Raw genomic sequence first — 17,500 nt, 5'->3', positions numbered from 1 at the left:
CCAGATCTCCCGCTTCAACTTCATTGTGAACGGACGGATGGATGGATCGTCACCTCTCCTCTCAACACCAATATTATTAGGTCATGCTCAAAGAGATGACCTAAAAAAAATAGTGTGGTAGATAAAAACATAAGAAAGGAAATAACTTGCACCAAAAACTTTAACATTTTCACGCTTACGCTGATGCTGACACTCACGCCGGGGGTATCACGATAGCTCTCTGTTCTTCGAACAGGCAAGCTAAAAAGGGAGTCAGAATAAATGAATGCGATGTTAAAAATAGTTGTTTTAGACCGTTTTTGCACGAATAAGGTTTCTTGTGTAAAATGTATTGATTTCCTCAGAACAAGCTAAAATACACACTATTTGATGAAAAGCACATGATTCTGCATTAGAACCGTTATTTAGCACAAAAAATGGTGTCAGAACAACCTAATCTGTTGTTAAACAAGCTCAAATGAGCTAAGATCCTCGTCCTCTTAATGATGACGTCATAAAAACGAATATGACGTCATTGTGATGTATCAGGTTTGCGATAAATTATCTGTGCTAATGCCCGGCTTGATTCCCGCAAACAAAATTCAAACAGCTTGCCAAGTTTCGGAGATAATGGTATAGGCGGTTTCGATTAGCGGCGATATTATGACGTCAACTTTTTTATCGGAAGAATTTCCAAAATCGGAGATGGTTACTGCCTGCGCGTGGGCTTTCTGCACATACACGGCAAGTTTCACGAAGATCCGATGAAAACTCGGTTGTGAAACCAAAAATGACAAAAAATAGGAATGACGTCATAAAAATTGATATGACGTCATAGTGATGTATCATATGTTGTGCCTGGTGTTGACGCAGTGGTTAGGGCAGCGGCTTGGGATCCAAAAGGTCCTGAGTTCAAGCCCCGTTGGGCCACTGAATTAATACACCAGGGGGTTGACTCAGCCTGTCATCCTTCCGAGGTCGGCGAAATGAGTACCAGTGTACTGGGCCGGTGTATACCCCGGTTAAAATAGGTGTACCATATCCCTGTGTTGTAAGAGGCGACCAGGGTTGCGTCAGGAAGGGCATCCGGCGTAAAACATGTGCCAAATCACTATGCGGATCATACGGATGATCCGCTGTGGCGACCCCGAACGGGAGCAGCCGAAAGAAGAAGTGATGTATCATATGTCCAGTAATTCATCTCTGCTAATGCCCTGTTTGATTCCCGCAAACAGAATTCAAAAAGCTTGCCTCGTTTCGGAGATAATTTTTTAGGCGATTTCCATTAGTGGAGATATTTTGACGGCATAACTTTTTTTCTTGGAGGAATTTTCAAAATCGGAGATGGTTACTGTCTGCGCAGGGTATTTTTACATATATATGCCAAGTTTCAGGAAGTTTCGATGAAAACTGTAGGCTGTGAAACAAAAAAGTCCACAAGAAGAAGATGAAGAACAACAACGTGAGTAAGACTTCGAGATCCTCCACGAGGATCGAGAAAGACTTGTTTTTGGCAAACAAGACCGTTTTTGCATGATTAAGGTTTCTTGTGTAAAATGTATTCTTTTGCTTAGAACAAGCTAAAATACAAACTATTTGATGAAAAACATGCGTTTCTGCATTAGAACCATGATTTGGAACAAAAGCAGCGGCACAACAAGCTATTGTATTGTAATAAACACTTGTATTGGGCATATCCAACTGTTTGTGTGTGAGTTAGGTTTCTTGTTTAAAATATTTTGGTCTCCGGAGAACAAGCTAAAATACGCAATATTTGAAGAAAAACATGGGGTTTTGCTTTAGAATAGTGATTTGGAACAAAATAGTCAGAACAAGCTCATGTGTTGTTCAATACGCTTGTTTTAGGCAAATCCAACTGTTTTTGTGTGAATGAGGTTTGTTGTGTAAAATATTTTGTTTTCTTTAGAACAAGCTAAAATACACAATCTTTGATGAACAACACATGTTTCTGCTTTAGAATAGTGATTTATAACAAAAAGACAAGGTAATGGGTCAGACAAAAAGACAAGTGGGTCAGAAGAAGGTAATGTGTTGTTAAAAATGCTTGTATTCGGCCATTGGTTCCCAACCTGTGGTCCTTGGTCCGTGAGGAAATGACAGATGGTCCGTAAATTACTCCCCCCCACAAAACTTACCTTTTATGTTTACTCAATGAAAGCAGTTCGTTCAACTTACCTCCTCGATGTCTGACACCTTTTCAACACATGTTCTTTCCAGTCCTGTTCTACATTTGCTCGCTTTTAATGCAATTCTATTTGGAGCATTCAAAACAGCTATTTTAACCAAAATGGGTACAAATGTTAACTTTCGGTTCATGTTCAACAATGACAATATCACAGCCCGCCACAGTGTTACGTCACATCCTGTATGTACACTGTGTGATGATTTTCTACTTCCGGGTTGCATCCCACAAAACTCGTCTTTGTATTTTCAGTGTATTTAAAAAAGAAATAAAATCACGACTGGTTCGACTCGATGAGCAGTGAGCACTGGCCTCCAAAGCCAGTCGCTGACTGGGAACCCTCCGTCATGCAAAGTCCTTCCTCGGCCCACCTGAGTTCCTGACCACATACAAAACTTTTGTCTGCAGCTAATGAAGTACTGCTCTCCCCTCTGGGCTGGTGCTCCTCCCTCCCACCTTTCTCGGCTTCACGCTGTGGAAACCAAGGCATGTCGGATCATTGGAATCTCCAGCGGTGAGGCTGAGTCTTTGGGCTTTTCACTCTCTCACCGCAGGCATGTCGGTGGTCTTTCTGTCTTCTACCGTCTCCTCTCCGGTATTGCCCCTCCGTGTTGTGGCTGCGATTTGTCCCCACCATATTTCTGCAGGGCGCTCAAGGTCTGCCAACAACCTCCTTCTGGTAAAACTACCAAAATCACGAATCGCTGCTCACCTTCACTCTTTCATTCCTCTTTTTTCCTGCCTTTGGAATAAACTCCCTCACTCTATTCAATTCCATTATTCCCCCCAGGCCTTCAAAACAGCTGTTCACCACCACCTCTTATATAGAATAGTGATTCTAACACCACCCCCATCCAAATCCTCGATCTTTTCTTCCCCCGTTACACCACCCCAAACCCACCTCCTTCAAATTCCCTGCTTTCCTTCCTGAAAGTCCCTGTAATGTCCATCTTCTATACCCCGTGTTCCCCGCCCCATCCCTCTCCCTTTCACAGATCTCCTGATGTCTCTGTTCCCCACTGTTTTGTCCTTCCCACTCCCGTTCCTCTCGTCTCATGCCCCCCCCCCCCCCGTGTGTTGTGTGTTAGCTCTCATACGAACCTCGAGAGGTTTCTTGTATGAGCGAGTGGTGGCGGGGACCAGCCTGGGCCTATGACTGGAATCAAGGAATCTCATCAGCCACCATAAAATTTAAGAAATCCTCCATGTCGGAAATATAACTCAGAATATTTAGCATTGGGATTTACATTTAGTGGATCCGAGGATGAACCAAAGCCAGTGCGTTATTTGTCAGAAGGTAATGTCAACCGAAGCACTTACACCTGTGAAATTGCACCGTCATTTATCTACAAAGCTTTTTCAACAAAACAAACGGGAACCTTGCCATCAGGAGTTTTCAATGTGTAAAATGACAACTGTTCTTGATAATGGTTTGAAAGTATCTTTCCTGATTTTGTTGAGGTCCAACCCCCCTCCCCCCCCCCACAGTTGGGGAAGATCTTGTAATGCCCTTTGTGAGAGATGTGTGTGAATGTTTGTTTATTTTGCTTCGGAGCCAAATAAACAAACTTGCCTCTGTTCCAATTTCAAATAATACAGTTTGCCGTTGCATTCAAGACGTGTCACTTGATGTAGAAGAGCAACTTGTTCAATGTGTTCGAGGTAAGAGATTCCAACTGTTGCTGCACACCAAGATCTGCTGGCTATCATGCAGACGAGTCTTGCAGCATGTATTTGAGCTGCACAATGAACTGGAGGGATTCTTGACAAATGCAAGTTCCAGCCATGCGAGCCAATTCAAAGAGCAACTCTTTCTTGCTAAACTTTCATATTTAGCTGATATATTTAACATTCTGAATGATCTCAACCTTTCACTGCAAGGCAAAGATTCAAACATTTTAATGCTTGGCGATAAAGTGATGGGATTCAGAAAGAAACTCGGTGTGTGCCGAACTTGCTTAGAAAATGGAATTACTGGAATGTTTCCGTTGCTCAGAGAATTTCTCAATAATTCTGAGATTGGATTTCCCAGCATCAAATAAGTTTTGACTGCTCAGCCTTAATGCCTTGGATATGCAATTTGAGACTGATTTCAGAGACATTTCAGATGACAAGGGGGCAGTGGATCCGTGCACCGTTCTCCGAAGATGTTGTTTCAAACACAAACCTTATCTGCCGAGCCAAAGATCAGCTGGTGGATTTGTCATTGTGATGACAGCCTGAAGGTAAAATTCAGAAAGGAATCTCTCACGGAGTTTTGGCTCTCCACTAAAATGGACTATAAAGAATTGAAAGGTGAAGCAATAAAAATATATTGCTTCCATTTGCAACAACCTATGCTTGCAAAGCTGGATTCTCTTGCTTAACAGCCATAAAAACAAAGTACAGATCTCAGCTACAGCCAGAACATGACATGCGACCCTGCCTATTCACAATTTCTCCTCGCATTGATGAACTCGTAGGGAAGATTCAAGCCCAGGGCTCGCATTAAGTTGGGTACGTTTTGTTCATTATGTTAGGTTGAAACCCGAATCCTATCATTGTTCCTCCTGATGACTCTATCTTTGCTCTTCACTTCTTCGGGTTCCTTCTTGGTCTTCCGTTTCATTACGTTTGTACCATATCCTGATGTTGTGTGGACTGTGCCTCCCTGCTGACAGACCTCTGTTAACTTGTACATGTTGCTGCATTTGAGCCTGGGGAATAACTGCTGAAATATATCTTTCTGGGTTCTTCCTGACACCTTTCTTCTTTGTTCCTTTCACATTTCTTTAAATAATTTTATTATTTATTTAATTATTTTCACAATTCTCTTTATTCATTATAATTCTTGTTTTTTTTCTTCTCATTCATCTGCTTTACTCTCTCTTTCATCTCTTTCGTTATCTATCTTTCGAAGGAGAAGTGAATTCTTGGAGAAAGTTTTCTGCAAGGCTTACTTGGCTGAGCCTGGATGGGTATGAGGGTTGTGGAGTTGCGGCTGAAACCAGAATCCTATCCTGGTTCCTCCTGATGACTCCATCTTTGCTCTTTACTTCTTTGGGTACCTTCTTGGTCTTCCATTTCATTCCATTCATACTTTACTCTCTCCATGTACTTATATCACTTAAATGTGCAGCAATAACACTTCAATTGTTAAGTTTCATTCTCATCACTTGAAAGCACTAATTTGAACACATTTATAAGGGTCTGCTTTTTGACAGACGACACACAAACGCTGGTTGTGCAAGACATCACCATTAATCTGGTATATGCACGTAAAAATTGGTTTTAAAATGTTATTGCGAAAAACGGGGTTAAGTGGTCCGTCGGAAAAATATAGACACCATGGTGGTGTATAGACACCGTAAATTGAAAAAGGTTGGGAACCACTGCCTTAGACCCCAATTTTTTTTAATGTCATGAACAAACTTTCGTACATCACGGGTGATGAAGGCGGTGGTCAAGTTTCATCGGAATTGTGTGTAGTTTCTGAGAAGAAAGCAAATACCTCTTTTGAGGGAGAACAACCCTGTAGACATCTTTTCACCCCAATTTTTTTCATGCCATGAACAATCTTTGGTACATCATGGGTGATGAAGGTTGTGGTCAAGTTTCATCAAAATCGCGTGTGTAGTTTCGGAGAAGAAAGCAAGTACTATTTTGGGGGGCACCCCCCTGATACCCACATCGAGCTCGATTTTTCTGTCATGAACAAACTTTGGTACATCATGGGTGATGAAGGTTGTGGTGAAGTTTCATCTGAATTGTTTGTGTAGTTTCTGAGAAGAAAGCAAATACCTATTTTGGGGGGCAACCCCCCCTATATATCCCTTTAGACCTCAAATATTTAAATGGCATGAACACTCTTTGGTACATCAAGGGTGATGAAGGTTGTGGTCAAGTTTCATCGATATCGGGTGTGTATTTTTTGAGAAAAAAGCAAAAACATATTTTGGGGGGCAATCCCCCTTAAACTCCCTCCATCGACCCCCTCAGAGCCTTTGGTACTTCTTAGGTGTTTTTGTAGCTTCATCGGCATTGCATGTATAGTTTCTGAGAGAAAGCAAATACCTATTTTGGGGGTAACCCCCCCCCCCTTTGGGGCCCGATTTTTTTTTAATTCCATGACCAAAATTTGGTACATACAGGATGGTGATGGTTGTGGTCAAGTTTCATCAAAATCGTGTGTGTAGTCTTGGAGAAGAAGTTGCAAGTGTTTGTGGACGGACGGACAGACTGACGGACTGATGGACTGACGGACAATGTGCCATCCCATAAGCTCCCTGAAACTCCGTTCCAGGTCATCTTATACTACCAAGTCTTTTCCAGGAAAGATGTAGTTTTCAACTCACCTGGAACGTAGTTCTGGGGAGGTATTGGCATCGTGCGGTGTTGAGTCAGCCAGTCAGTAAGTCTGGCTGTATTTAAACACTCGGATCTTCTTCTCCAAAACTACACACGTGATTTTGATAAAACTTGACCATGATAAAAATAGGTATTTACTTTCTTCTCCATTTCATATTTTTATGAGTCATCCACACCTCATAGTGATTTCCTGGTTGTACCAAGTGAGCCCAGGGGCATTGCCCTTACTTTTGGGTTTTCATACCAAATCAGAAGAAAAAATTTGCAATCGCAGCATATAATCCTTTCATCTACGTGAGGGGGATGGCATCTTGCATTACATGCTCCTAAACCAACACTGCCTGTCTGGTGAGCAGGCAGGACCTTCCTGTAAGACCAACGTTATGCCAATCCCATCACATGTCCTCACTTCCAGCATTCTGATTCCGTTTAATGCATCTGTGTTAACGATTAAAGGCTCCTATACCTTTTGCGTATGGAGACAAGAAAGACACACGACTAATATGGGCATGCACAAATGTCAACGACTTCATGGACCTGACGACCAATTTGACCTAACGTCCAGAAGAACAGACAAACACTTTCACAGAAACAAGAGGGCATACAAAACGACAAGATTAACCAGACCCAGACCTAATAACTTTGTGCCCATTGAATGGAAGATAGATTTCTACTCGACTATTATTAGCCAACATTTTTCACATGTGTCTGTCCCAAAAACAGCTCCATTACATGTGCACACCATAGAATTGTCATGTCACCTGTTTCTCGACCTTGATCACACGGCCCATCATGCTGTGGTCGTCACGCTGAACTGGCTCTGCGCCACTGCATTCTCGGCCTCGTATACGCTCAGTACTGCTGGCTGGTTGCACTCGGCCCACAATCTGTTCAACCCTGCCAATACCACCATGGTGTCAAGTTCGCAAAATTGATACAAACTCAAAAAAACCCCCAAAAAAACAACAACATTATTTCAAGGAGAAGATACAGGTGCACACACACGCGTGCGCACGCACACACGCACAAACGGAGCTGGATACTTTGAGGCCTGGTAGGTTGCCGTTCCACCTCCTGAAACCCACCACGTGTGGAGATGGCAGCCAACAACAGCAACTTGCATGCATGCACACTTACACACATATACACAACCACATATGCAGACACAGTGCCTATAGAAAGTCTACACCCCCCTTTCAAAATTTACACCTTTTGTTGCCTTATAGCCTCGAATTAAATTGCATTAAATCAGACTTTTCCCACATTTATTTACACAACATAACCCACAACTTCCAAGTGGAAAACAAACTATACAAATTTCAGAAAATCAATTTAAAACAAGAGATACATTCAAAGTACACCCCCCCATGCCAAATTAATAAATAACAAATCCTCCAGCGCGTGACATTGCCGGGGGGGGGGGGGGGGAGGGAGCGGTGCACTTCTGAGATGAATGCACACAAATGATACTGACTCGCCATGCAGCACATGGAGACAGAATTGGGAGGGAGCGGTGTACAATAATTGATTGATTCATTGATTAATCAATGATTCAAAAATACCCTTTATAGCCAAGATGGGAAACAAAATAAACAAGAAAAGGAGCAATCAGAGATTGCAGATCCTCGCAAGGACCGCTTTTGTGTGGTATATTTTGTGTGTTACATAATTAATGAGACATAATTAGAACTGCCACTTTATAACTGCTGGCAGTGATGACCGGGTACAAAGACGTCCCACTTTGATGCAACCCCTCTTTGCTTGGACACTTGACCCTGACCCATGACGTTTTGTTAATTATTATTAATTATTCAATTGAATTTAGAATGGGATTAAAATAAATTCAATTCAAATGAAATGGAAGACCAAAGAGGTACAAGTCCTGTATTGGCATCATTAGAAGGAACCCGGAGAGGCAAAAAGCAAAGATGGAGTCATCAGGAGGAACCTGGATAGGATTTGGGTATCAGCTGCTTCTCCTCTACCCTCAAACCTCTCCAGGCAAAGCCAAGTGAGCTTTATTTAAAGAAAAACAACCCCCCCACACCCTCCCCCCCCCAAAATGAACCCATATCAATAAATTAAATAATTCTGGCTGCGTCCGATCAAGTTGAAATGTAAAACATGTATTCCCCATCACGACAAGAAAATAAATGTGAAGTTTCATGTCGATTTCCAGAGAAATCATTATTTAATATTTTTCTTCAATCCAATATGGCTCCCAAAGCATGTGACCTATTATTCCTGAACAAACTTGTACACCCATGGCTTCAGGAACATCTGCTTGAAGTTTGCCCTCAATCTGTCCCAGCCATTCTGGAGAAGAAGATTGTTTTTAATCAGTTTTAGGGTTAAGGCAATATGGCTGCCAAACCATGTGACCTATGACATTATTTGTGTGAACCTGTTGTTCCTCATGGAAAGCAGTAATACTTGTAAAGTTTCACCTCGATCTGTTCAGCCACTTCAGAGAAGAAGATTTTTGAAGGTTTTCTTTTTTAAAACAATATGGCTGCCAAATCCCATGACCAATAACATCATCAATTTTTTTTTTCTGTGGACCATTTTATTCCTCGATGACCCTGAAAAATTTTCATACTGATCAGATGTGGCATTCTAGATATGGAATTATGACGTCATAATGAAGGCACCTATGATGTCAAAAAATCACACTCATTCCCCATGAGGAGTACTTGCTGTGTTCCTTGGTGCTGTTTCAGACACAGAGGTCCAAAGTTTTTCCGTTTTTCCAACATGGCTGCCACACCACGTGACCTATGACATTGTAGTTATAATTCAAACATTCTGCATGAGTAGTTGCACCTAAGGTGAAAATGTTGTCTCAATCTGACAAGCAGTTGTGGAGAAAAACAAGAAAGTTCCGTGCAGACAACAAATAAAGAAACAGCCAGACAGACAGACAAACAAACAAACAGACCCAAATGCAATACCCTCTCCTTTGGCGAGGCTAATAAGTACTTAATAAATCGATAATAATTAATATATATATAGTTTTTCCAAAGCACATCTTCACTTTTGTTCCCAAATTTCAGCTTCTGAGCTGCAATTGTAAATTATCTCAGGTGTAACCAATCACCTTCAAAATCACATACAAGTTAATTGGCCTCCACCTGTGTTAAATTGTTGTGATTCTGATTATTTCAGAATCAAATCAGCTGTTCCTGAAGGTTTCCTCTGCTGAGTAGTGCATTTCACAGCAAAGAATCAACCATGAGCACCAAGGAGCTTTCAAAAGACCTCCGGGATAAAGTTTGGGAAAGGCACAGAACAGGGGATGGGTATAAAAATATTTCAAAGGCCTTGAATATCCCTGAGAGCACAGTCAAGAAAATCATGAAGAAGTGGAAGGGGTACAGTACCACCGAGACCCTGCCTAGATCAGGCCGTCCCCCCAAACTGGATGACCAAGCAAGGACGAGACTGATCAGTGAGGCCATCAAGAGGCCAATGACAACTTCGAAAGAGCTACAGGTCTTTATGGCAATGACTGGTCACTCACTGTGTGCACATGACAACAATATCCCAAGCACTCCACAAGTCTCGCCTGTACAGTCGGGTGGCAAGAATGAAGCCATTACTCAAATAAGCCCATCTTGAGTCCCGTTTGAGGTATGCAAAAATCCACTCCAGAGATTATGAAGCCATGTGGCAAAAAGTTTTGTGGTCTGACAAAACCAAGATGATACTATTTGGCCTCCATGCAAAACGTTATTGTTCAACACAAACCCAACACAGCACATCACCAGAGAACACCATCCCGACTGTGAAGCATGGTTGTGGCAGCATCATGTTATGGGGATGTTTTACATCAGTAGGGACTGGGGCACATGTCAGGATAGAAAGGAATATGGATGGAGAAAAATACAGAAACATCGTAGAGGAAAACCTCCTGCCCTCTACTAGAAAGCTGAAATTGGGATGGATGTTCACCTTTAAGCATAACAATCACCCGAAGCACACAGCCAAAGCCACACTGGAGTGGCTAAGAAACAAAAAGACAAATGTCCTTTATCTTTTTGACTTGGAGATTGTTGTCCATCAACGCTCCCCACACAACTTCACTGAGGTTGAACAGTTTTGTACAAAAGAATGGGTAAATATTGCGCAATCAAGGTGTGCAAAGTTGGTAGAGACCTATCCCAACAGATTCACGGCTGCAATAGCTGTCAAAGGTGTTTAGACCAGGTATTAACTCAGGGAGGTGGACACTTGTCCAACCAAGATATTCTAGTTTTGTATTTTTAATTAATTTTCTGAAATGTGTAGAGTTTGTTTTTCACTTGGAAGTTGTGGGTTACGATGTGTAAATAAAGGTGGAAAAAGTCTGATGTCATGTAAATTAATTCCAGGCTCTGAGGCAACAAAAGCTGAAATATTTGAAAGGGGGGTGTAGACTGTCTATAGGCACTGTATGCATACGTATATATAGACATATAGTGTACACACACACTTACATTAATAAATGCAAACACAAATTAACACTTTGGAATGTTGGGGATCACTGGAATACAACTTGTTGGTTCATTAAAATAAAATATTCAGAGGATATCAGTGTAAAAAACAGAATGTAGGGATGTGATGAATGTAGTCAACCTTGACTGGAGGCTTTTGATGCGGCAGAGCATGTCCAGATGTCCCGCCGAGTACTGCTCTATTACGTCCTTCACATCATATGGACGCAAAGTTTCTTTGAACTTCCTTTTTGCCACGTTAAATTTCATGCACCTGGATGAAAAGGCAACAAGTACCACTACAGTGTGATTATTGTTTCATTTGCCTTAATTTCAGGAATGGTAAAAAGGTACTCAGTGTACAAAACAATGGAATAATAAGAATAACAAACAAACATTATTACATGTCTAACAGAGGAGTTGGCACACAGCTCAGAGGTAATACATTCACCTTTGAACTGTCTACACTGGGGTCAATTCCTGATGTCAATATAAACGGTTGTCCTCATGTTTCATCGGCATCAATGAGTGTGCCAACCCTGAGATAGATGTTAAGCTGGGTGTTCCATCTGCTAGATGTAGCTGCTGGTGGATGTTAAAGATCCATCAGGATCATACTCTGTGTAGAACGTTGGTGCTGCCTAAGCAGTCTCTTTGGCTGTTGGACACAATCCTGGACAGGTCACCACTCCAACACAAGATACCAGCATGCTGGCACTCATTTTGCCAACCTCAGAAGGATGACAGGCAGAGTCAACCCCACCTGGTATTAATTCAAGAGACAAGGGGGATTTGAACTCAGGATCCTAGGATCCTAGGATCCTTAAGCTTACACCCGAACCATGAAGAGAACACCAGGCATAAAGATCCCATGGTGTCCTTCATTTATAGGAGGCAACTTATCCTGGGTACCCTGGCTAAATTACAAATTCCTGCCACCTTCAGTTTAAAATCATGCCTGACCATGCTGACCCCACAAGAATGTGGGAATACTTGGGGCAATTAAGAAGTAGTGTGTGTGTGTGTGTGTGTGTGTGTGTGTGTGTGTGTGTGTGTGTGTATGTGTGTCGGGTTCCAGAATGTGGAATGGAGCCCTCCCAGGTCTCAAAGTATCCACCTTCGTGTGTGCATGTATATATGTATGAGTGTATGCGTGTACTAGTTGCTGTTGTTGGCTGCTATCTCCACACGTGGGTGGGTTTCAGGAGATGGAATGGAAACCTACCAGGTCTCAAAGTATCCACCTCCATCAGTGTGTGTGTGTGTGTGTGTGTGTGTGTGTGTGTGTGTGTGTGTGTGTGTGTGTGTGTGTGTGTGTGTGTGTGTGTGTGTGTGTGTGTGTGAGTGATACATGTTTGTGTGTGCATATACACATACCTCACTGCAGGTGTGCTTCCATATATATACACATATACATATACACTGTATATGAGTATATGAGTAGAGTTCCAACCACCAACTACCAACTCCGGTTTGGGTGCAGCCGAGCGGAAACTGCCAAAGCCATGCTGGCTGGAATGAACGGATTATCGGGGATGAAACCCTGCTTATACTCAGACCCGGACCATGCTAGACCAATGCAAGAAGGGACAGAAACGGACTGGGAACATTTCTAGTAAATTTATTAACAGTAAAAAGACACAGGCAAGACTTAATGCGAATATGCAAGGAATATTTACAAGGATTCAAGCACTTACACAGTTCTACTTAAAGATGGGCCCACACGCAGACAAACACAAAAAGAAAAGAAACCCACAGTTCTTTATTGGACCCTCCAGCCAATGAGAGAGACGAGCTGGGGGTCAGAGTCCGGATGGGTACCTGGCCGCCAGAGAAAGGGGGTACTCCGTGCTGCGGCACCTGCCAATGGTCATCGGCCTGATCCCAGTCGCACGTGGGGGATTCGTGGTTTGTGGCGGAGCTCGGGTGGTGAAGTCGAGGTCCACAGAGGGAGGTCGGGGTCGCTCTGCCCTTCCTTGTGGAGGCCAGCAGATATGTGTTTGCCGCCTCGATGACCCTCTGCTCAACCCTTGTGACAGCAAAAACCCTTTCGTGACAGCCCCTCGTAACCACTGCTCGTAGCCACTCAATAACTCGCAACCCAAAAAAGCACGACCGAACCCCCTCAGAACTCTCGACACTCCTCTCCACAGAACTCTCTGCTGAGGATGGCGTCGTAATTTTTATGGACCTCCCTCAGCGGGGAGGGGCCTTGGTGAAACTGAGGTCACTGTTCGCCCCGATTGGACGGGGCTTCTATGGGTCCGCCCTTTCTGGGCGGGATTTCAGCGAGACCGGAAAAACCCATTCACTCTTCTGCAGACTCACTAAAAAGGACCCACCGCCAGATTGAATTGGGACGCTGGAGGAAGCGGCAAAGAACGACTGCAAGACCCTGCCTTGGCAAGTCAGAGTGTTTGTAAACAGCGGGTGGGTAGCGATGGGGAATGGAATGGTTGTTGGTTGTTCGTTGGAGGGTTCGTTGGATGGAAACATTTAATAACCCAACTAAGAAGAAGTAGCAACACACGTTTTTGATTGTCCCATTAGACAAAAGGAAAGGGATCTGATTACACATGTACTTAACGGGATAACTGACTTTTGGGACCTGCATGTTGAATGCAAATGGTTTCCAGATGTGTAACAATATAAACATACACAGTATATATACATATATACATATATACATATATATATATATATGTATATATAGAATATATATGCATATATATGTATATATATGTATGTATATATATATATATGTATATATATATATATATATATATATATATATATATATATATATATATATATATATATATATATATGTGTGTATACAGTAGACTAGGCATAAGTCGGCAGCGTGTAACTCGTCAGTTTGCCTAAGTCGGCAGCTGCAAGAAGTCCCGAATTTATCTAATGTTAAATCCCTTTGAATAAAGTCTGTAAGTCGTCATCTCGAAGTCGTCACTTCGTCTAAGTCGTCAGATGTTGTCCGTTCTCGCGTAATGGAAACTCAAGTAAATTACCACGCCTAACTCGTCACATGGAACTTCTACCTCGTGAGAAGCCAGATTTCATGGAATCGTGATGCGCGCTCATTGGTTTACAGCGCCAGTGATAGGCTATTTATAACTGCGCTGCGTTCAGCTCAGTCAGCGTGCCGTCCCACATGCATCTGAAGAGGTAGACAGGCTGCACAATGCAGTCTCTGGCGAAGGAGTAAAGGAGCGATCGAGCTTAGTGTTGAAGTCCGATCATGCTTTTATATTGGCTTGTTTTGTACATCACCACACTCACTTTCACATCGGTATTGAGTGGTAGTCATCACAATGACTGTGTGTCATGTAATTTGTTGATGGTATACGAGTTTTCATTCCATATGAAAACTCATTCTGCATTCATTCCAATGAATGAATTCTCACAGCCATTCATTCCACATTTGTCAATGGTCATATACCATCACCGATGGTATATGAGTTGTCTTACAGTTGTTCATTATCTTTACTTTTGATAAAGCGATTCATGAATTCCATCTTTGCTTGATCACTTTCCAACTCACCAATGAACCCCCACCTATGCTCCAAGGATTGAGTTCCCATTTGGTACAATACCGGCTTAGAGATTGTTGCGCCCTCTCACACGTACGTGTCCAGGCCACGCGCGACTTCATCCTTCACCCCACAGTCATTATGAATATTCGCATATGCGTAAGTCGTCACATGTGTAAGTCGTCACTTTTTTCTCGGTCCTGATGGTGACGACTTACGCCTAGTCTACTGTGTGTGTGTGTGTATGTGTGTGTGTGTGTGTGTGTGTGTGTGTGTGTGTGTGTGTGTGTGTGTGTGTGTGTGTGTGTATGTATATATATATATATATATATATATATATATATATATATATATATATATATATATATATATATATATATATATATATATATATATATATATATATATCTTCTTTCGGCTGCTCCCGTTAGGGGTCGCCACAGCGGATCATGCGCATGATCCGCATAGTGATTTGGCACAAGTTTTTATGCCGGATGCTCTTCCTGACGCAACCCTGGTTGATTTAAAGGAAATTTTTCAACTGCACAAATCTTTGAGGCAGGTACCATGGCTCAGTGTTTGAGATTCTCTGAGTCTGAGAAGCATTTGTAATGGCTATTTTTTTTTAAACATTTTATAGATTTTAAGTTCCTTTGTATCCTTTGACAAGGTACACAACACAGGATGCCTCACTGGAGTCTATAAAATTAGTGGGCCCTACGATACTTTGGCCAGAGTTTATGCCAGAATTTTCGCAGCAAAGCCGCATTCAGCAGATGTGGAGACTTATCAGCTCCAGCAATGCACTGAAAAGCATAGACCACACAAGAATGTCATGAGAGACAGATAATTATTATTTATATGTCCATTACAATATGCCTGCAATTCAGTTGTGGGATCCACGGCCTGCTGTTCTCACCTGGCTTTCAACAAAGGCACGTCGAACAAGAGAAGTAACCAAAGCAAAGGAACAAAATTACTTTAAAGATGTATTCTCTGACGTGCAGAAAATAAATGCTGATGACAGTCTTGATGCAGAATCAGATACAGCTGAACCGCCATTGAAAAAAAAGATGTTTTTAGATAATATGCTAGATATAACTTTGCAAATCTTGCATTTATGAAAGTTTCACTGTTTTAGCCATCTATTACCATGTACTGTTTGACACAAAATGTAAATTAAAGTACAATTCAGTATGTGTAAGACTAAAAATATATATCTAGTCATATAAACACAGTGTTTTAAGTTTTAACCAACTTAGTATTTGAGAAAAAATTCAAAAACAAAGTACTAATAAGCATACATTTGTGTATGTAAAATTAAAAATATACTTCTTGTCATATAAACAGTAAATAAAGGTACTTTTGCTTTTCAGTATCATGGTCATGCATTGACTTCTTGTTTCTTTATATGACATTGGAGTTTTTATTATAAATTTTAGTACTGCACAAAATTGGATTTAGAACTGCACAAGTAGGGGTCTACTGCACGTTAAAATAAGCCTTGATACACAATATATATGTATGTGTGTGTGTATATATATATATATATATATATATATATATATATATATATATATATATATATATATATATATATATATATATATATATATATATATATATATATATATATATATATATATATATATATATATATATATATATATATATATATATATATATATATATATATATATATATATATATACATACATACAGTCAATGCTCGTTACTATGCCACCTCGCTTCTATGCCACTCTCGCTATTATACCACTTTTGCTCGGTCCCGACAAAATTCAACACAAAATAAATTTCCTATGCCACCCCCTACTCTCGCTACCATGCCACTACTGTGTGACTGTTAAAAGGCACGAGTCGTGAAAAAGTCTGTATTGTGCAGTGCTCGATTATCACACTCACGTCCAAAGGCGAAGCGACGAACTACAGTCCAGCTGCGCACAACATAACTCAATACATACGCGCATAGTCAGACTGTGTCAAAACACGCGATTCTTCTCCCCGATGCCAGCCACAACAAGCCAATCACAACACGCACAACGAGACACAAAAAAGCGCGAGCACACACACAGACACGCAGGCACACGTACAACAGTGACATCATTTAATTTTAAAATTCAGCCCATAATGTCAGCTCAGAAACGCAAGCGAACCGACTTTACGCTGAAGGAGAAGAAGGAGATCATCGATGCCGCGAAGAAGGAGCCGAATCAGTCCAAGTTGGCCAGGGAGATTAGCAAGAAATGGGGCGTCAAAGTTAAGAGAACCACCGTAAAGGGCATTCTCAGCAAGAAGGATGCAATCGAGGCTGCAATCAAAGCTGGATTTCCATCGAAGTGCATGAAGTTGACGCAGGCTCACGACCCGAAGCTTGATGAGGGAGTGCTCATGTGGCTGAAGCAATCAAGAGGACAGAATGTGCCTGTCAGCGGCGATCTGATCAAGGAGAAGGCGATGAAACTGGCCGAGCTGATGCACATCCCTGACTTCATGGCGAGCGACGGTTGGTTGGGCAATTTCAAGAAGCGCCACGGCATCACGTTCAAGACAGTACAGGGCGAACCTGGAGCGGTGGATTCGCAATCCCTTCTTCAGTGGCAACAACAGGTTCTCCGGCCCTTACTCGGGCAGTTCTCCGCAGACGACGTCTTCAACCTGGACGAGACTGGACTCTTCTGGCAGCTGCTTCCGAACAAGACCATGGCTTTCAGGGGAGAGCGGTGTACAGGAGGAAAGAAAAGCAAGCAAAGGATCACTCTTCTGGTTGGGGCAAACATAAGCGGCAGCGAGAAGTTCCCTCTTCTGGTGATTGGCAATTCCAAGAAACCCCCGTGCCTTCAAGAACAAAGAGATCCCGGTCAAGTACAAGGCGAACTCGAAGGCGTGGATGACGGCGGAGCTTTTCGAGGAGATGTTGCATGCGTGGG

The 17,500-nt window shown here is 42.0% G+C and overlaps 1 protein-coding gene across 1 annotated transcript in view; it reads right to left on the bottom strand.

Moving 5' to 3' along the window:
• LOC147019483 (potassium voltage-gated channel subfamily KQT member 4-like) overlaps positions 1 to 17,500 on the bottom strand; it is a 311,546-nt gene that overhangs the window by 12,014 nt on the left and 282,032 nt on the right. Inside the window, exons 15-16 of the mRNA XM_085894007.1 lie at positions 11,144 to 11,275; positions 7,291 to 7,426 (exon numbers count right to left, since the gene is read on the bottom strand). Coding sequence (XP_085750133.1) covers positions 7,291 to 7,426; positions 11,144 to 11,275 — 268 coding nt within the window. The remainder of the gene's footprint in view (positions 1 to 7,290; positions 7,427 to 11,143; positions 11,276 to 17,500) is intronic.

This window comes from Eptatretus burgeri, chromosome 9 (assembly GCF_056783735.1).
Source record: "Eptatretus burgeri isolate ZD-2024b chromosome 9, Ebu_testis_v1, whole genome shotgun sequence".
Classification (NCBI taxonomy): Eukaryota; Metazoa; Chordata; class Myxini; order Myxiniformes; family Myxinidae; genus Eptatretus; species Eptatretus burgeri.
The sequence above is the reverse complement of the archived record's forward strand: the minus strand, read 5'-3'. Positions and strand labels throughout refer to the sequence as shown.